The sequence below is a fragment of the Arctopsyche grandis genome, chromosome 8, assembly GCF_051622035.1.
Source record: "Arctopsyche grandis isolate Sample6627 chromosome 8, ASM5162203v2, whole genome shotgun sequence".
In the NCBI taxonomy this organism is placed as follows: domain Eukaryota; kingdom Metazoa; phylum Arthropoda; class Insecta; order Trichoptera; family Hydropsychidae; genus Arctopsyche; species Arctopsyche grandis.
In genome coordinates, this window is record NC_135362.1 from 1,804,382 (window position 1) to 1,825,430 (window position 21,049).

General features: G+C 37.0%; 5 protein-coding genes across 22 annotated transcripts in view; 2 read left to right on the plus strand and 3 right to left on the minus strand.

Moving 5' to 3' along the window:
* The window catches only part of LOC143915612 (uncharacterized), an 854,026-nt gene that overhangs the window by 103,338 nt on the left and 729,639 nt on the right, over positions 1-21,049 (plus strand). The gene's annotated exons all lie outside the window — the stretch shown is intronic.
* LOC143916234 (uncharacterized) lies at positions 3,669-7,481 on the minus strand. Of its 2 annotated transcripts, none has more exons than XM_077437243.1 (4): positions 7,281-7,481; positions 6,588-6,803; positions 6,449-6,497; positions 3,669-5,703 (listed from the first exon to the last, which is right to left on the minus strand). In XM_077437243.1, the coding sequence occupies exons 1-4, from the start codon at positions 7,377-7,379 to the stop codon at positions 4,664-4,666; spliced, it is 1,404 nt and encodes a 467-aa protein (XP_077293369.1). In that variant the 5' UTR covers positions 7,380-7,481; the 3' UTR covers positions 3,669-4,663. The 2 variants fall into 2 exon arrangements, with proteins under 2 accessions (XP_077293369.1, XP_077293370.1); XM_077437244.1 differs by having other exon boundaries at positions 3,805-5,703; positions 7,218-7,465.
* Positions 8,041-11,604, minus strand: LOC143915354 (uncharacterized). Its single transcript, XM_077435967.1, has 3 exons — positions 11,393-11,604; positions 10,633-10,857; positions 8,041-10,542 (listed from the first exon to the last, which is right to left on the minus strand). The coding sequence occupies exons 1-3, from the start codon at positions 11,507-11,509 to the stop codon at positions 9,331-9,333; spliced, it is 1,554 nt and encodes a 517-aa protein (XP_077292093.1). The 5' UTR covers positions 11,510-11,604; the 3' UTR covers positions 8,041-9,330.
* On the plus strand, positions 12,393-14,760 carry nop5 (nop5 ribonucleoprotein). The gene is made up of 5 exons (XM_077436569.1): positions 12,393-12,618; positions 12,874-12,950; positions 13,029-14,177; positions 14,253-14,328; positions 14,418-14,760. The coding sequence occupies exons 1-5, from the start codon at positions 12,574-12,576 to the stop codon at positions 14,661-14,663; spliced, it is 1,593 nt and encodes a 530-aa protein (XP_077292695.1). The 5' UTR covers positions 12,393-12,573; the 3' UTR covers positions 14,664-14,760.
* The window catches only part of da (transcription factor daughterless), a 49,885-nt gene continuing 48,509 nt past the window's right edge, over positions 19,674-21,049 (minus strand). For all 17 annotated transcript variants that reach the window (XM_077436435.1, XM_077436436.1, XM_077436429.1 and 14 more), the window contains one exon: positions 19,674-20,355. In XM_077436435.1, the coding sequence (XP_077292561.1) occupies positions 20,293-20,355 (63 nt within the window). In that variant the 3' untranslated portion in view covers positions 19,674-20,292. The remainder of the gene's footprint in view (positions 20,356-21,049) is intronic.

The window sequence follows — 21,049 nt, forward strand, 5'->3', positions numbered from 1 at the left end:
AATGTTCTCCATATCCCGAATGATCTTGGCAACTTCCGGGTCAGCTAGTTGTTCGGAGCGCAGGTCCGTGGCTCCTTGGCGCGGCAGGTCCAACGCGATTGCGCAAATTCCACAAGAATCGGTCGTAGTGGGGTCGCAATTTGGACGACTTAACGTGTCAGCTACTACGTTCGCCTTCCCCGGTGTATATTCGTACTGGAGATCAAACGCTTGTAGTTTAAGTGCCCAACGTACCAGGCGACCCGTCGGGGACTTGAGCGTCATCAGCCACCGCAATGGTTGGTGATCGCTGCCGTAGCCGCGAAATTTCTCCACGGACCACACCACGGCGAGAGCCTCTCTCTCTGTGGTGGAGTAGTTTGGTTCAGCGGGAATCAATAAGCGGCTCGCGTATTCGATGGGTCGCTCTTCAATTCCCTCTCCTTGCAGTAGGAAGGCTCCTAGTGCGTAATTACTGGCATCGGTTCGTAAAACGAACGGCTGTGAGTAGTCTGCTTGAGCTAACACAGGTGCGTGAGTTAACTGGTCCTTCAGTGTCTCGAACGCTTGCTGCTGCGCCGCACCCCACAAAAAGGGTCGGTCCTTCTTCGCCAATTGCGTAAGGGGTTGCGCAATGGCCGAGAACCCGTCGATGAACTTCCTGAACCACGAACACGTTTGCAGGAAGGTTCGCAGGTGTTTGATATTCGTCGGTGGCGGCATTTTTTTAATGGCTTCTACCTTTTCCAGGTCCGGGCGTATTCCTTCCGCCGAGATTATGTGTCCCAGGAACTTCACCTGTTCTCGCACGAACACGCACTTCTCACGATTCGCACGTAAATTAAATTGTCTCAGGCGCTCGAAGACGGCCTGCAGATCGTCCAAATGTTGCGTTAAAGTTTCGGACACGACGAGTAGATCGTCCAGGTACGCCAACAGCAAAACGTCGCGCTTCAGACCGGTCCGGAACCGGTCAATCAATCGCTGAAAGGTGGCCGGCGCGTTCTTCAACCCAAAGGGCATGCGGGTAAAACGGTAAGTGCCATACGGGGTGGTGGATGCCGTTTTGTCTCGATCGGCCTCCTCCACTTTCACCTGCCAGTATCCCGCCTTCAAGTCGATGGTGCTCAGGTAGCAGCCCTTTCTCGTTGACTGCACCAACTCGTCGATCAAGGGGAGGGGGTAGCTGTCTGTTCTGGTGATGGCGTTAATTCGCCGATAGTCCACGCAAAACCGGACGGATCCGTCCTTCTTGGGGATCAGCACTACGGGCGACGTCCATGCGGAGTCGCATTCTTCAACGATGCCGTCGACCAGCATCTTGTCTAGCTCCGCTTTCAGGATCTGTTTCTTTGCGGGCGTGAGACGGTACGGTGGAACAGAGATGGGAGCGCTCGTTCCGGTGTCAATTGTATGCGTCGCATATTCCGTGGGTGCTCCCCCTGGCATGAAAATGTCTTCATGCTGATGAACTGTGGCCTCTAACGATGAACGCTCGTCCGGGCTTAGCACAGCTCCTTCGTCGTCTCGGAGATGGCTGACGGCGGCACACTTCACGTCGGTGCGTCCGTGTTCGTACTCCATGGGGTAGCGGGTCGTTGGGTCACGTCCAAATCCCCACGTGCCATGTTCGTAGTCCATGAGAAGTCCTGCAGCCCTCACGAAGTCCATGCCCAGCAAGGTTTCTCCATTTCGGGCATCCGGGAATATCATGAAGGTGGTTGGGATTGTGCGATGTTTCAGCGACACCTGTAACTCGGCGAGAATCATCTTCCGGGGTCCGCGAACTCCATCGGCCAATTGGATGAGCATCTCTGAAGTATGGAGCACCTGTCCCTGTTGGATCAGCCATTGATGTACTCGGGAACTCGCGACGCTTCGACTGGCCCCGCTGTCGATGACGGTTCGTATCCGCTGGTTTCCGACGTATACGAATAAGACTTGCCGATTGGTTGGTTCCGGTATCTGGCGTGGAAACGTCGCCAGGGCGATGGTTGACAACGCGGCCCCGGTCTTCGTCTTGCACGTGGGACAATTGCTCTTCATCACACCTGGAGCCCCGCACCCGTAGCACGCGATCTGCTGTCTCGTCTGTGCCCCATTCTTCTTCCGACATTCTTCAACCGAATGTCCTCGGTTGTGACAGAAAGAGCACGTTGGTCGAAATCGCGGCCTTTGTTCACCCATTCGTTCCTTTCTCGTGAATGTTCGGTCACTTCCGGCCGCGGGCCTCTCCTTTGTGTCCAGCGCGGGTCTCGAACGGTGTGGAATGTCGTGGGTCGCCTTTGTTCTTGTTTCAGGTACCCCCGTTGGCGTTTCCGCCTCCATCTCTGCGATGGTGCGTGCGCGGAGAATCAATTCTTGGAAATTTGAAACCCTATCTCGGCTCAAACGGGTTCGTAAAAGGGGAGACAGTAGGCCGTATACTATGTCGAGCTGCATCTCTTCGGGGATGCTGTACGGCATTTTCGCGAACAACGCGCGTTTTTGATTGATGAAGAGGTCCGTTGATTCTCCTTCCTGTTGTCTCGTAGCGCTTATTTCGAGAAACAGTCGGTAAGCTGGTCTACGTTCGCCGTAGCTGCTTCGTAGCGCCTCTAGCGCCATGGACCAGGTGGGGATGGAAGGTTTCATACCAACCCACCAAATCGCTGCGTCTTTATCGAGTAGCATAGGCAAACCTCGAAGCACGTCCTCGTCTGGAATTCGGCAACAATGTTTATATGTCTCAATGGCATCAATGAAAGCTTCCACTGATTCCGATGAGTCGCCAGCAAATCGAGATTTGCAACTCGCGAAATTTCCCGCCGCGACCGGGGCAGGTGAAATGACGGGGGGGGGGGAACAGCTGCGGTTCGGGAAGCTATAAGTTGCTCCATCATCAGCTTCATCATTTCCAACAGCATTGCGCCGTCTACTGGAACTGGTGATGGGGGAGTCGACTGACCTTCCGGTGGGGAAGTCGATTGTGAAGAAGACGCGTCTGGGTCTACGTCCCCCGCGGAGCGCAGATTGTACGCTGCGGCCATCTTCGTGATGAGTCGTGAATGGACGAGCGACTTGCTCATCAGGCCCACTCGTTGGGCGCCAATGTAATGAACGGATTTACGCGCGTCTTTATACAGAGGGCGTTATACGTCGTTATTCTTCCAAGAGTCGAGGTATGTAGAAACGTGGACTAACCTTGGGATAGTTATATATAGGTATATAGTCGGGGAGGTTCCTGACTGCAAGTCGTCTGCGTTGATAACAGCTTCCTGGCTCCGGAAGCTGGCTCTGCGGTCGGGTCACAGCAGCGGGAGGGGGGAGGCAGGAGACAAACTCCGTACTGCCTCGTGTGGACACAAGATGGCGATCTCTGGGCGTCTCTGAAGACGCTCGGCGGAGATGCTGGAGGGAGGTCCGTCCCGGATGGTGGCTGGCTGTCGAGAGAGCGCGTCTCGATACTTCTCGAGAGGGGTATGGTGTTTGGCGCGGTAAAGTAACTAGTGCCAACCTAAAGATTACTACCGCTACCAACTGAAGGGACACTCGGGAGAACGTCGCGTTACACATTTCTATTAATGTGCACGCGCAGAATACGGGAGGAAAAGCATGTTCCTCTAGTTCCTGTTGTATCCTGCTCGCGCAAATTAAGTATGTACGTGAGTATGTACCGTTTACCATGCACCATTTTTTTTTATGTTTCGACTTAAGATCTTTCGATTTTCGATCTTTGCCTTCCGATATTTGCGTTGGGTCGTAAGGCCACGAACGCCGACCATCAGACAATTGGTCTGAACAGAAGTTTTCAGAATGTTTCGAATTAAGTCGGAAACCTTTTTTGAGCTTATATGTAGCATCATTTCCGGCACCTGAACATGAACAATGTAATGTTTTGCACAACATATGTACGCAGGTCGCTCAACCGTTGAACTTCCTCTAGTTCCAAAACCATGTCGAAAGATTGAACAGCTGTCAATTGTCAACTATCGATAATTGGCCCAAAACGGCAGACTCATGACACGTAATGCGCGTGAATATTTCCATGATGGCCAAAAAAAAACGGATACGATACGTTAAAGGATACTGCTGTAAAGTATGAATAACTTTTGATGGCTACTGCTGTTTGCCGTACGTTACGGATACGCTGCGACTTACATGAATAGACCCATACAAAATGTACCAAAGAATACTTTTCGTACGGCCGGATATTTGCTAATGTTGGTTCGTGCCAACTAGGTATGAACAGACCTTTACGGGGTCTGCGGACGCGGTAGTTACGCCACTGCAGAGCAAATTTCCGAGAAACACCATCGGTAGGATATAAAGTACCGGTATGGTGATATATTTGGCCTTGTATTCGAAAACAGAATGGCCCGTGCCCCAGCAGCGATCCAATATTTGCACCCATTGAAGCAAAGGCAAAGGATCTGTTGATTGATCTATAATTTTATAAAAACTTCTATCCGGATCTACATTAATCATCAAGTTTTTCAAATTCAATGGATATTCTGGAAAATTTATATAAGTTGTTCAAACTTCGCCTTTGCTACAATATTCGAGGAAATTTTCCATCACATGGTTTTTCATCAGATAAGTTTAGTGACAGACAAAATTGGCATTTAATAGTCATTTCACCACAACTATGTTCCATAAAGATTTCACAAATCACATTTCTATGATGCTGGTTTCTTCTGATTGCTCAACTCAGCTGACTTTCGGCGGTAGAGGCGTGTTGTTCTTCAGTCATGTTGGCTCGACGACGTTGTTCCCTTTCAGCTGCAGAGGCACGTTGTGCCAATAGTTGTTCCTCTGTCATGTTGGCTCGACGACGTTGTTCTCTTTCAGCTGCAGAGGCACGTTGTGCCAATAGTTGTTTCTCTGTCATGTTGGCTCGACGACGTCGTTCCCTTTCAGCTGCAGAAGCACGTTGTGCCAGTAGTTGTTCCTCAGTCATGTTGGCTCGACGACGTTGTTCCCTTTCAGCTTTAGAGGCACGTAGTGCCGATAGTTGTTCCTCTGTCATGTTGGCTCGACGACGTCGATCCCTTTCAGCTGCAGAGGCACGTTGTAACAACAGTAGTTCCTCTGTCATGTTGGCTCGACGACGTTTTTCCTTTTCAGCTGCAGACGCACGTTGTGCCAATAGTTGTTCCTCTGTCATGTTGGCTCGACGACTTTGTTCCTTTTCAGCTGCATAGGCACGTTGTGCCAATAGTTGTTCCTCTGTCAGGTTGGCTCGACGACGTTGTTCCCTTTCAGCGGCAGAGGCACGTTGTGCCAGTAGTTGGTTCTCGGTCATGTTTGCTCGACGTCGTCGTTGAATTTCAGCCGCAGAAGCACGTTGTGCCAACAGTTGTTCCTCAGTCATGTTTGCTCGACGACGTCGTTGACTTTCAGCTGCAGAAGCACGTTGTGGTAAAAGTTGCTCCTCAGTCATGTTTGCTCGATGACGTCGTTGACTTTCAGCCGCAGAAGCACGTTGTGCCAACAGTTGTTCCTCAGTCATGCTTGCTCGACGACGTCGTTGACTTTCAGCTGCAGAAGCACGTTGTGGTAAAAGTTGCTCCTCAGTCATGTTTGCTCGATAACGTCGTTGACTTTCAGCTGCGAAAGTACGTTGTGCTAAAAGTTGTTCCTCAGTCTTGTTTTCTTGACGTCGCCGCCGACTTTCAACTGCTGAGACACGTCGTGCTGCAAGATTTTTTTCAGTCAAATTGGCTCGACGTCGTTGACTTTCAGCTGTGGAAACATAACGTGCTAATTACAGCTCTTCAATTATATTTTCTTGAGGAAGCATGGTTAACAGTGTGTGTATAGTGCACACTGTTAACCATGCTCCATCATTAAATTTAATTAACCAGAATTGGGATTTCATCCGCTTATAAACGGTTTTTTCCACACCCCTGAACGTATCAAGCTGAAAATTTATATTTGTATTCTTTATGTACTAACTTAGAGTTGACGAGTTGATAAGGTTTTGGTCAGAACGCAATTTTATTAAATACATAAAACTTCTTTTTGACCGAATTCATTACACATGAAGATTAAATCCATCTCATTCATTGTATTGTGAGAGATTGGACGTTTGCAAATAAAATCAGTTGTGAACCGATTCAGTAATTAAAATATTAATTAAAAACCTTTCTTGAAAAAGAAACAGTAAATACGAGAATTCGGAAAAATATATGTTACAGATCTGTTTCTGAGATAAAATAGAGTATTCGATTCGATAGAGATTCGCATCGTGAGATGAACAATTTATTTTTGCCTAAAATTTTTAAACAAACAAATTTATTTGTACGATATTTCCCTGGATGAGATCTTTCATGGAGCACAATATGAAATTTTTTAGTAAATTTAAAACAAAAATCACATCTATGTGACTTTTTCCAATTTGGGAATTTCATTTTAAGGTTTGATCCGGACTGCATCTAACACATTTCATAAGTTTTTAAAAACGTATCAAATGAAATTTCAATATCACCTTTTGTTTCCGCTTTGTTATCACACGGAGTATCTTCTTCTCTACATATCTATAAAATAAAACAAAAAAATGATATCGCTTTACTGTCGAGTTTATGTTTTCAAATTATATAGATGTTTTGCTTAAAAGTATTGAATACCTGTTCTTTTATGTCGTTAGTAACAAAGGACTCTTCTTCTTCCCATATCAAGTCTTCCAAGAAAATGCTTTCTGTCTTGACATCTAAACAATCACTTAACTTCAGTTTTGATGTTCTGTCATTTTGAATGCAAACGTTGCGAAAAGTACTAAGCAATTCCAGATTGTACTCACAGGACAGACATATCTTGTTGGGCATATTATCATCTTTACCAGCCTGCAAATGAGTATGGTTTAGATATCATTAAGTATGTTTTTGGGAATTGATGTAATATATTAACTATGTTTTTGGGAATTGATGTAAGATAAACATATACAGAATTGAAAATATGGGACAATTTTAAGAAATTGAGAATAGAAGACGCGATCTATAACAACCCATATATACATATGTATGTATTTAAAACGATGAGAACAAACTAAACCATAATAAAATTAATTAATTTCGTGGGTGCATATCAAAATACAGAATATCAATATTTCAAATTGTGCAAATTCAGAATATTCTAATTAAGAATATGTCTAAGTAAGAGGGACTAAAATCACCCACTCTACCCATCGGCTGATCTGCCTTTTATTACGATATTCTAAATTGGAATACTCTGCAATTGTACATGTTTTCACCGCCTACCCATTTTTGTGCCGACTTGTCCTGTTACCTCAATTGGCAACCAAATGACAAAGGTTAACCGACCTGCAGTTGACAGCAGGTCCAAATGCGTTGTGCCAATGGATGAGGATTGTCATGGATGGAGACGGTCGCAGCAGGACGAAGGCAAAGTCTGCACTCCATCGCGAAGAGCAACGCGATACGAAACCTCTACAAGAAACCACCCCATGCAAAACGTCAAAATGACGTTTACGTCTTCTTCTTCTTCTACTCAATATTTGGCCTAAATCACGCACTTAACAGTTTACAGAGTCCAATGTAAAATTAACAAACAATATCGAATTCAGAGCTGTGGAATCGTTAAAAAATCATGAATCAGATCTTAGCCTTTACCACAATTTGACTTATATTTCTGTGATTTAAAAATATATATATATAGAATTAAAAAAAAAACATATATATATATATATATATATATATATATATATATATATATATATATATATATATATATATATATATATATATATATATATATATATATATATATATATATATATATATATATATATATATATATATATATATATATATATATATATATATATATATATATATATATATATATATATATATATATATATATATATATATATATATATATATTATATATATATATATATATATATATATATATATATATATATATATATATATATATATATATATATATATATATATATATATATATTTTCATAATTCTCTTATTTTATATGTAAGAAGATTTCTAGGAATGTATATAAATAAAGTCTTTAGTTTCATCAACCAATAAAATTAATGTGTAAAATATTGACTTTTTTATTATTTAGAATTTTTTATATATATGTACATCCACGAAACTAATAAATATACATTTGTTAAATATCGCTGCTCTCAAAATTTAGTAACTACGTGCATAGTAATAACGTCATTTAACCAGTAATTGTAATCACTTATTTCACTTATTCATAATAAAATAATTGTCTTCTAAATTACACAAAAACTGAAGCTACTTATTATTGGGTATCAGTGCTATAAAAAAACTACCTGTCTACTTTTCACTCGAATTTTAAATATTTTTTTAAAATTTGTGATGCGTTTTAATACATATTTTATTTAATTAAGTTAATAACATTTTATTCAATTATTGAACCCGAATAAAACTAAAATTAAAATGAATTGATTCAAGTGAGACCTTCATAAATACACCTATAGTTTGCTCATTTATGGTAAATGGATGATTGGGCAAATTGCAATCGCGCGCACGATTTCGTTGCCACAAACATTGCGAATACGAAATATCTGGTACTTTAATTCTCGTTAGTTAAATACTTATAAACCAACTATACAATTAAATACCAACTATAATCACTCTTATTTAGACAACGACTGGTCTCAAAATTTGTAAACACTAAGTTCAGCATAGACCCTGAAGAGTTAATAAACGAAAACCATGTGAAACGTATAAGAGGTTAGTAAAAATAGTATTTACATTACATAATCCCAGGTAGGTTGAAATAAAAGTGAGATTATCGTTGAGAAATGAAAAGGAATTCATATTAAAATCCCTAATTATTATTTTGAATAAAAATACCAATAATTTTATTTTACTACCGCCATCTATGTATAAAATTAATGACTACGAGACGTCACCGACATTAAAAAATTTTGATCTTGAAACGCTTCTTAAACGATATTTTATCTCTATCGTAATGGCGGAGGATCCATTTACTTATATTGATGACCAAAATGAGCAATATGGCAAAGTAGGAAAACGATCAGATAAGAGGCAAACTTTTTCCTGAATTTTAATCGTAAAGGAGGTATGTAATATGTAATAAAAATTTTAATATTCTCTGAAGCTAGATATCGGAACTACAAATTTATTTTTTCAAAGGCGGTACATTACAATTTAGGTTTGGGGAAAATAAACAACAGAAACAATCAAAGACAAGCCAACAAAATCCAAATGGACCCAAGGATGTTCCCCGGTGGTTTGGAGAAAATCCAAGCGACGAAAACTGTCCGAGCAGATGGTTAGGACTACTTTGGATCCTCTTTTTCTTTGCAGGTAGCGATCATCAGAGCTCACTCATTATGAATGGCTACCCTCCTTGACTTTTTCTGAATTCGCAAGTGTGTCACGTCTGTATGGTTTGGCTCTAGCGTGAGACTTCAAGTGGGTAACCAAATAACTTTTTTGAGCAAATGCCTTATCACAAATATCACATTTGTGCGACTTTACATTAGTATGGCATATTTTATGGGTCACGAGGTTAGATTTTTGAGAAAATGATTTCAAACAAATATCACACGTGTGGGGCTTTTCTCCAGTGTGGATTCTTTTATGAACCACAAGTTTGGAACTTGTGAAAAATGATTTTAAACATATGTCGCATTTATGCTGCTTTTCTCCAGTGTGAGATTTAGCGTGTGTGGACAGACGACTCTTGTGAGCAAATGATTTTGAACAAATTTCACATTTATGCTTCATTTCCCTAGTATGGTATCTTCTGTGGATTGCAAGGCAAGATTTGTCAGAAAATGGTTTTAAACAAATATCACATTCGTATGGCTTCTCTGCAATGTGGGTTTTGGTGTGCATAACAAAACTATTTCTGTGAATAAATAGTTTGGAACAAACATCACATTTGTATGGCTTTTCTCCAGTGTGAGATTTAGTGTGTGCAGCGAGACTACTTTTTTTAGTAAATAATTTTGAACAAACACTACATTTGTGCTTTTCCCCAGTGTGAGATCTCACATGCACAACAAGAAAACTTTTGTGACCATATGACTTGGAACATATATCACATTTGTACGGCTTTTCCCCAGTATGACATCTTTCATGGTATATAAGACAAGATTTGTCTGAAAACGATTTCAAGCAAATATCACATTTGTACGGCTTTTCCCCAGTGTGAATTCTTTTATGAATCACGAGGCTACTTTTTTGAGCAAATGATTTGATACAAACATCACATTTGTACGGTTTTTCCCCGGTATGAATTTTCATGTGTCTAACGAGATGACCTTTTTGAGAAAATGATTTTAAACAAATGTCACATTTGTGCGGCTTTTCCCCAGTATGAAATCTCTCATGGATCAACAAACAAGATCTCTTAGCAAATAATTTGAAACATGTGTCACATTTGAACGGTGTACGATTTTTTTGTTGTAGTCTTGATTTGGGCATGCGGCTAGACGTATCTTCGAAATTGAGATTTTCGTTCGATTTGGACTGTATCAAACATATTTCATAAGAAGTTTTAGATGATTTTTCCAATGTAGCTTCTTCTCCACGCATCTGTAAAATATAATAAACATGATAACTTCAAATGTGTGTTTTGCTTGATCAGAATCGTTTCATCAGGGCACTGGATACCCCTTCATTTACCTCATCAGCGATACGAGAATTGCTACAAGCTATCGATTGCGACTCGTTTTCCCAAACTAAATCTTCGAGGAAAATGTCTTCCGTCTTGATTCTCACACTTTCGTTTAGCCTCAGTTTTGATGTTTTGTCACTTTGAAGACAAACGTTTCGAAAAGTGCTGAGCAATTTCAGATTGTTGTCACACGAAAGACATATTGTTCCCGGCAACGATTCTTTTAGTTTAACCTGTAAATGTAAAAGGTTCAGAGACGATTCAGATGTTAATAGGCTAACCGAAAGGCATCCAAAATCTCCAAAATACAGTATAGGGAATCAATCATAGGTATCAAGTCATTGAAGAGTGAGTTCGATGGTTATTTAAGTCTGGAACCTGATGTGGATTCCGACATTAATGACGTCTATATCTGATCATCGGAAGGTACCTAATTGGAACATTTCAAATAGTAATGATGTAGCTCTTGAGCTGCTGGGGGAATCGAAGTCATCTTTGTTCATTCCATTAAGGCTGCGTATAATATCGAGGTCATCCTTTGTTCCCCTGGTATTTAGATTGCAGTTGTATGATGAGCTCATGTTTCTTTGCTTGTGCATGTACATATATATAGGTTGGACGAGGTTGATTTACGGTCTAAGTCATCGATTTATGATGCCTATGATTTACATACAATAGTGTACGACTGGGTTACTTGATTAAATCTTTTAAGGATTTTCACATTCAAACTATTTCGATATAAGCTTAAGTTAATCAAAGTGTACCGACCTGCAGCCGACAGCAGGTCCAAATGCGCTCCACCAATTCCGGTGTCAGTGAATAAGGATGAGGATTTCCATTAATGGAGATGGGCGGAGCAGGACGAAGGCAAAGTCTGCACTCCATTGCAAAAAACACTGAAAGAAACCGAAGGATTCGAGAAACGTCAAACTTGTTTTATTTTTCTTCTTCTTTTCCATTGTTGAGATTTGGTCGATATCACACACAGTTTACGACTATAGCAATCAGAATGAATTTGTGGTTCATTTAATTAACACCTTCAAAGTTAGAATTTCTATTATCTGCACAATATCCCTCCAACTCATTTGAATTCAATGCTGATTTCGTCATTATTTCCAATGTTTCTACGGCAATGTTAGGTAATTAAATCTAAAATTTTAGCTTGAACACCTTCTTTGCAATCAAAATATCTAATGAGGATCAGAAATAACTTTAAATCTTTATGGTTTGAAGAATCCGCGTAAATAGTAATAAGGCGTGTGTTAGTAATAAGGAGATTGCAAATGATGCTATATCTTTTTAACTATTGCCTCAGACATTTGTAAATTTAATTTGATAAATTGTTAAATCCGGGACATTTATCTATGCGGGACGCAGAGTTGGAATCCGGTACTGTCCCGGAAAATCCGGGACCAATGGTAGCCCTATACTAAGGTGAGTTGGATTTTAAAATTAAAAAGTAAGATCTTAGTGGTATAATTGATTATGTATCAATTTAAATTTTGTGCCATCAATGATACTCCCGATGACAACTAGTTTAGGGTTTCGTTGGAATCTAGTGGTCACCTACACATTATTCAAATGAAAGTTTGTGTACTTAATTATTTGTTATAACTAGTCACCGGAGCCTGAGGGGGCCGTGTATTGTTCAAAGGTTGTAAATGCATTGTTAAAGGTTTGCCGAACAATGGATAGCACTGTGACTATCCTACCTCTAGTTATAATTTATTATTTTTGTATAGCACTGGCGAAACGAGTGATTTTTAATAACATAAAATATGGGCGATTTGGGTGATGTTGTTGAGACCAAGCGATCAAGCGATCAAGCGACCAAGCGCATGGTTGACGCTGGTCGCTGTCTGTTCGTCGCGTGGTGTGACGTGTGGAGTGTGACGTAGCCTGCCCAGTGGAGGCCTCCGCGCCCCCTGCGCCTCCGCCCCGCCCTCACCATGTTGGTTCTATTCGAAACGCCGGCTGGCTACGCCATCTTCAAGGTTTGTATAGCTTTCGATTCGACCACGTGCTCTAACCTCAAAATCCGGCTTTCAATTCCAAAGCATTTTTATGTATTCCTAATGAAATTAATTCGCACTTTACACATCGAGCCTTATCATTTAAATATCTATTATTGTGTTTAAATCTCAATTATAGGCTTCCATTAGAAAGTTGGTACAATATTTCGAGGTTAGGAACGCGTCCTCCGTACTAAGTTTGATTGATGTTTATATTTACATTTTGTTTGTTTTCAGTTATTAGATGACAGTAAATTGTCCGAGGTTGACAATTTATATGAAGATTTCGCAACGCCTGAAAAAGCTAGTAAAATGTATGCACTTCTATTCCTTCCATATTCATTAAATTAATTAATTTTTAACACATACTTATTTCGACGTTTTTGTTTCAGTGTTAAATTAAAACATTTCAAAAAATTCGCCGATACAACTGAGGCTCTTTCCGCAACGACAGCCGCCATAGAAGGAAAACTTCCCAAGAGTCTAAAGAAATTCCTTCAAGGCCTTAAAAGCGACGACATACAAGACCAATTACTCGTGGCCGATTCGAAGCTCGGCAGCGCCATTAAAGATAAGCTCGACTTCCAATGCGTTTCCAACACGAACGTGCAAGAGCTGATGAGATGTATGCGGTCTCAGTTAGACAGTCTGTTGACTGGGCTCCCGAAGAAGGAAATGACGGCTATGGCTCTCGGTTTAGCTCACTCCCTATCTCGTTACAAGCTCAAGTTTTCACCGGACAAAATCGACACGATGATAGTCCAAGCTCAATGCTTATTAGATGATTTGGATAAAGAATTGAATAACTACATAATGAGGTGTAGAGAATGGTACGGCTGGCATTTCCCCGAACTCGGAAAAATTGTATCCGACAACATCACTTACGTAAAGACTGTCAAATTAGTCGGCACCAGAGATTATGCGATCAAAACAGATCTGTCCGATATATTGACCGAAGAAGATGAAGAGCGCGTCAAGGAAGCAGCTGAAGTATCGATGGGAACGGAAATATCTGAAGACGATATAACGAACATTCAAAATCTGTGTGACGAGATCATCTCGATCAACGAGTACAGAGCTCATCTCTCCGACTACCTCAAGGCTAGGATGATGGCTATGGCTCCAAATCTTTCAGTTTTGGTCGGTGAACACATCGGAGCCAGGCTCATATCCAAAGCTGGATCGTTGATGAATCTCGCCAAGCACCCGGCTTCCACTTTCCAAATCCTCGGAGCTGAGAAGGCTCTCTTCCGAGCGTTGAAAACTAGAAAGCAAACACCCAAGTACGGTATTATCTATCATGCACAACTCATCGGACAGTCAAGTACAAAGAATAAAGGAAAAATGTCGAGAATGTTGGCAGCCAAGGCTGCTTTGGCGACCAGGGTTGACGCTTTGGGTGAAGATGTCACCTTTGATCTTGGTGCTGAGCATAAAGTGAAATTGGAGGCGAGGCTCAAACTGCTCGAGGAAGGCAATTTCAGAATGATCAGCGGTAGTGGAAAGGCAAAGGCCAAGTTTGATAAATATCACGGAGTCAGGTATGACCACTGTCCTAATTTTATATGTATGTTGTTTAAATATTCAGAGTGTTTTTAATCTGTTTTATTTTACAGTGAGGTTAAACACTATCCAGCAGCAGCTGATTCGACGATTCCGAAGAAGCTAAAGCGAGAACATGAAGATGATGAAGTATGTTATACATATATTTTAACAATCTTTTGTAGTTATTCAATTGTTTTCATTTTTATTAATGTTATTTTTTTGTTTTTTCATTGAAGGAACCATCACAATCTGAGGAAGTTCCCAAGAAGAAAAAGAAGAAGTCAATGACTGGTGCGACTGATGAAGTGAAAGTAGAGGAACCAGAAGTAGAATCGCCTAATAAAAAGAAGAAGAAAGTTAAAGTAGAAGAATCAGTTGAAGAAGAATCACCTAAGAAGAAGAAGGTCAAAGTAGAGGAAGAAGCGACAGAGGCAGTCGAAGAAGAAACGCCAAAAAAGAAAAAGAAAAAAAATAAAACATGAATGAAGGATGTTTAGAATTAAAAAATTGTATAAATCTATGTGTTTTATGTAAGTTAAGATAATATGGAATTAAAGTTTATACTTTTATTCTTTTTAATATTTGTTTTATTTTGATTTGACAATATTCTCATTTTCCATTTCGACTTATGCCAATACCAAAGGGAGCACAATTAAATAAATATTTAATTTGATCTGTTAATTAATATCATTGGGTTTTTTTGGTCATGTAATTTGGACTTTTATAACTAGTAAAAAATGAAAACTCAGTGGCGGCTCGTGAGAACTCATAGGGGTTGTGGTAGTTCGTTGACCATACCGGTGATCAAATGCAGACAAAAAAAAATTAGCATGCATATGTACTATACTGGGAGGGCTGTGGCCCATATAAAATAGCCGCCACTGAAAACCGTCGATAATATTTCGACCGCTACACATTCAAATTAGAGCTAAGGTCTTATGTAGCAAATGACGCTTTCAATAATGATTGGTTTATTATTGGGAACAATTTGAATGTGCATTTAAAAGTTTCTAAACGATACAGAAAAAAAAAATTTGCTACATAAAAAACGGATGAAATGTGCATTAAAATGACAGATGAACTGAATACGAACCGGCAACGACGAACGCTTCTCTACTGGACTCCTTCATTTTTATCACTCTTCAGCTTGCGACCTTCGACACCTACAACCTTAGCTTCGAATCTACGACCTGACATCATTCATATTCATACGTAAACACTCAACAATTGACTGCAATGTTGGCACTTTTTGTATCTATTCTAATCATAGAAGTAGAATGCATAGAATGGTCATTGTTAACAAAAGTATGGTCTGAAAGCGAGCCATCGAAGAGAGAGACGAAGTTTAGCAAACAATGAACAAACTCTGCCGTGCAGAGTTTTTGTAGCAACATTTTTGGAGGCTGAGAGCGATTCTACTTCTATGATTCTAATGCTGAAATCCATTTTTTCGAATGATCTTTTCATATTTTTTAATGGTCACTTTATAATGCCAAAATATTTTATTCGATGATTGTTTACTGCACAAACATTTTTTTTAAGATACAAAGTATTTTTCTCTATGTACAAACGCACTTTTTATTACACTACTTCACTTAACTTAACCTAAAAATACTTCAATCGAGGCAATAAGGTACATTTCTTCAACACTATGGTGACCGCTGACTCATTTTTGTATCATGTTGGGTGCACAACGCTTACTGGATTCACGACTGCGCGAATATATTTTTCAGTCCACTGATATATATTCGTTTATCATCGGCAACAAAAGATTGACGCAAACGTGATACAAAAATATATCAGTGAACTAATACAGTTCGCGCAATCGTAAATCATATATGTACCAGCGGCCACTAAGCGTTGTGCACCCAACATGATACAAATATGAGTCAGTGACTGTCATAGTGTTAAAATATATTTTACAATAAGCTTGAGGCAAATATCGACACTGTAAATCATATTCATTTCACATCTCCATGATGAAAAGTAGTACATATAACCTTTACGGAAATAATTATTTCTATGCCAAGTCTATTTCATACAATTCTGTAAATGGATTGCACAGAATTTCTTTGGTCTACAGATACGTAGTAATTTAGGCCCATTTCTTTCATATTGAAAGTAAGTAAATGTAGAATAAGTAAATTTTCATATTGACAGTATGAAAAATAATAAAAAGGAAGAAAATAAAGTGCTGCAAGGCTTTTTTTATGCAAAAATGAATGGCACATTTATTGTTTAATTTCTGCATAAATGCTATTTCAATTTTATAATTATTCTTAAAACACTCTTATCAATATTATCATAATACAATATGATTATTCCATTATAATTAATATGCAGCATATTATCATCAATATATATTCTATTGTTTATTTAGGTAAACTTATGAATATCAATCGCTTACCTAACCTTTTCATTTATTTATTTATTTCAGTTTATTGTGAATTAAACACAAAAAAAAAATCATACCGCTTGAAATTGAAATTCTTCACTGGTTTTTTGACGAATACCGACATAACATAATACTATCTATATAAGGCAGTGCTTCTCGACCGGTATTTCAATTTGCACATCTAGAAAATAGTATTTATATAAATATGTATAAAACACAAATCAAATAAATGTTGAGAAGCACTGTTGTACGAAATCATGAAAAAAAAATTGACCTAACAGTGAAAAATTGCAATTTAGACCTCATTTAGAATTATTTTTTTATTTTTGTAATTTTATGGTACATTTGGGTGAATTTACAATACAGGTTTTAATATATAACCTTTAATACAAGACGTTGCAATCAAATCGTACGTAATTTCAAATAGTTGATGTTAAAATCTAGCAGATTTAAAAAAACATTATATACAGCCACCTTGTTTTTGATATATACAGAATTTTTTTTAATTTATTAGAATCAAGCGTAGATTTTGGATTGTTGAATCATTTATTCTATTGCTGAAATAAAAATCTATGAAAAATATTGAGAAACAACAAGATGGCTTAATATGAAATTTTTCATCAAATGCTTAAATATATTTTTTTGAAATTATGTACGACAAATCTGTAACATTTTGTATTTTATTTCATTTAGAAATCCTTGGCACGATTAAAATTATTGATACTGCTAAAAATTTATTTTTCCACGTGATCCAATATAAAAATACACTTTGAAAAATATGTCATCAGTCCATATCAATTATGTAACTAATATACTACTAATTTTTTTTTATTTAAAAAAAATACTAAGGAATTCAATTCGGGCATACAAACAGACTGATTCAACGTCGGAAATAAATAAAAATAAAAATTACATTTAAGATTACAATTACAATATGAAATATCACTCGATTATGTTTTTACCGTCCTTTAATACATTTGTTTTATTAAATCAAAGTTTTAAGTACATTGAAGTAGTATAATTTAACTATCGTGGATATGGCACCTTTTAGGCATTATTCAATTACATAAAAACAAAAACAAAAAACCAAAAATTTAAATTCTATTTAAGTACGGTGTAAAAAAAACATGCGTTATATAAATGGTTGCGATAAAAATGAGATAAATTCATACATATTAAAAATATTGCCGACGAAAATATAATGAAAAGTATATAAAACTAAAACTTTATAATATAATAATAATAATAATAAAATTCATTTGTACAATACGTTTAAAAATAAACCTTACAAAATAATCGTACATTTAATAAAAATTAATACCTTAAATACAATAATAATGATTTACAATAAAAAAAAAAGGAAAATAAAACAAGCCTAAAATCTATTCGATTTAAAACAATAAAAATAGAACACAATGAGTCTAAGTTTCATTCATCGTATTAAGAAAAAAATGTGTGTGGTCGTAAAATTGTATTATGCACGAGATTTCATTATATTTTATACCGTTATTAATTAAAACAACATATAAATACGAAGAACCATCATATATACAAATATATATATGAGTCACACTTTACGACAAATTATTCCTAATGAAAAAAGTATAAGAGAAGCTTAACGAGAAAACAAAAAAAACTGGAATGGAAAATTAATACGAATACGAGGAGTATTTATCAATATTTGGTAAAAAAAAAACAAAAACATAAGGCTTGTTTATATATAACGCCGTCAAATCATACAGAATAAAATATAAAAACAACGCGAATTCATATTAGCCGTATGATAAAAGTAATTGTTCATACAAAAACAGAAAAAATTTGTATATAATATTATAAAAATAACAAAAATAAAAATATATCTTGCATTCATAATAAGAGACAAATAAAATAAAATAAAAAAAGAAAGACGTGTATATAATAAGCTGCTCCTTGCGAAAAAGAAGTTAGTATTATGAAAATAAATAACAACCACTTAACAAAAGCATGGCATACTTGAAGAACTTAAAACGTATGAGTTTCATTCTAAAATAAACTAATTAAAAAAATCATCTTAATATATATATAAATATATACAATATACAGCCTATGCATCGGGCAAGAGTATAAATCGAGATAAGTATACACAATGAATGTAAATTAAAAACAATATTAAACGATTGCAATTCTTTTCCACGGTTGCGTTATAAACTGAACACTGTACTTTTGTCGAAACGAACCTGACGGGACAGTTTTCGATACTAACCGGCAACGTGTTAGTAAATAAACCATTCCCGATACTACTTTTGTACTAAATTACGTCTCATTCCATATAATTAGACAGTAGGCAGAGAAATACGCAACTGCTTTTAGCCAGAAAAACATGTATACACAGTCAAAGGTAAAAAATAAAAAACAGTTTAGTAAGATTGTACTTGACCCATAGGGCGAGCACGATATGCACATTGTGTATATTGCGCAGTGCATATTTATAATTACGTATTATCTACTAAAACATATTGAACGTCAACGTTTCATTATAACAAGTATTGTGTGAGAATCGTCGACCAATCAGAATCCAAATCCATATTACGTTTACTGCCTAGCTATATGGAATGAAGTATATCTGTAGCAAAAAATAAAAAAAACTTACTATCAATACGGTGGAAGACATTCTTAAAACCGTGAAATTATCCGAGTTCGGTACATATGTAAAAAAAAATTCAAACCATTTGAATGGCATATAATTAAATTTAAATTACTTAATAAAATAATATACACATACACATTTAAGTTGCCTGAGAATAAAACGAGGAATATTATTCAATATAATATTCTCCGCCTAGTTGGTTAATCGTAAAGCTGAGGATGTTATTTCATTTTTTAAATGGAACGGTGGCATTTCAAAAGGACGCATCCTTGACATCATCACAATTAAAAATCAATGGAACAATCATATTTAAACCGAATAATGTTCACTTACTTTTTAAGAATAATATATATATATATATAATAATAAAAAAAAATATCTAAAAGTTCTTAAACACTAAATTTTAATATAAAAATTGCAGTCTATATATATATTTATATATATATTGTTTTTTTTTTTACAATTTTTTTTCACATATCCCCACTGATCGTCTGATTGCATCCGCATCTACGTATGGTCACAATATAAATATTTGTTTCGTTTTAATCACCATTTTTTTTTAATTATTATCACACACTGCTTATCACTTTTTATTTTTTAATGATAAAAAGTCAATTCAGTCACGTACGGTACTGTGAAACCTGTCCGCGTGCATCACATTTTGAATAATTGATTTTTTTTAATACAGAAAAGTATCACTGGTTTAAAAATAATTTAATAGAATTAAAATCATCTGATATAAATTAAAAAAAAAAAAATTCATACAGATTTCACTGTAAACCGTGACCTATTTTATAAGAATATATATATTTTTGAAATTGATTCACTTCACTTTATATTTTTTTTCATTTCAATAATAAAAATCTCTATTTTTACAAAATATACTTCGATCTCTTTTTTTTTTCACATTTTTTTCTGTTTAAATTCTATAACGAATATACCTTCCTATACATGTTTATTTTTATTTATTTATAAAAGATATTTATTGAACAGTGTGGTGATGCGACAGTACGATCTGTTATAGGCGACAGTAATAACCATCGGATGCGTGATGAGGAATATTGTGTGCGATGTGAAGGGGGGGCGATCGTTATTGTGATGGTGGTGGTGGGGGACCAGGCGGCGCGTGTGACATACCAGCCGGTACCGAACCCTGAAAAATCAAAATCAAAACATTAGTTATATATAATACACAATATTTACAGCATATAATATCCGACAAGCTGGATTATAGTGATTATAAATGAGACCCTAAGCCGAACCGAACGGGTATTTTTTTCAGATCGGTAAAATTAATATATATATATATATACTTTGGGAATGATAGAATTAATGGGCAAACATACAGAAATGTATATAAAAAATGTTTTTGAAACTTTTAGAAATAATAATATCGATATCAAACAAATCTAGTCTGTTACAACAGATAATGGAGTTAATATGATCAAATTTGTTGACTTGTTAGAAACCGAATAGACGAAGAAAACCAGATTATTATTAATAATGAAAGAGATTATGAAGCACATATGCTACCTTCCATTGACAGCTGTTCTTTCCCTCATCTTATCGAAATAAAATGTGTGGCACATACTTTACAATTAGCAATCCAAAGATTCTGACGAATTGATAAGGTTTTGGTCAGAATTCGTAAACCGGAAAGTAGTAGTTTTTTAAAACAATATTTTATTATTTTATTTTAACCTTTTAAATTATTTTAATCTTCTTGATATTTAATGTGTATAATAATTATAGTGATTTTAAGAAATGAAAAAATTTCGAACAAAATTCGACAACTGCAAGTAGAACTTTTGTGGAATTTTCCCTACATTTGCGCCCAATTTGCATCG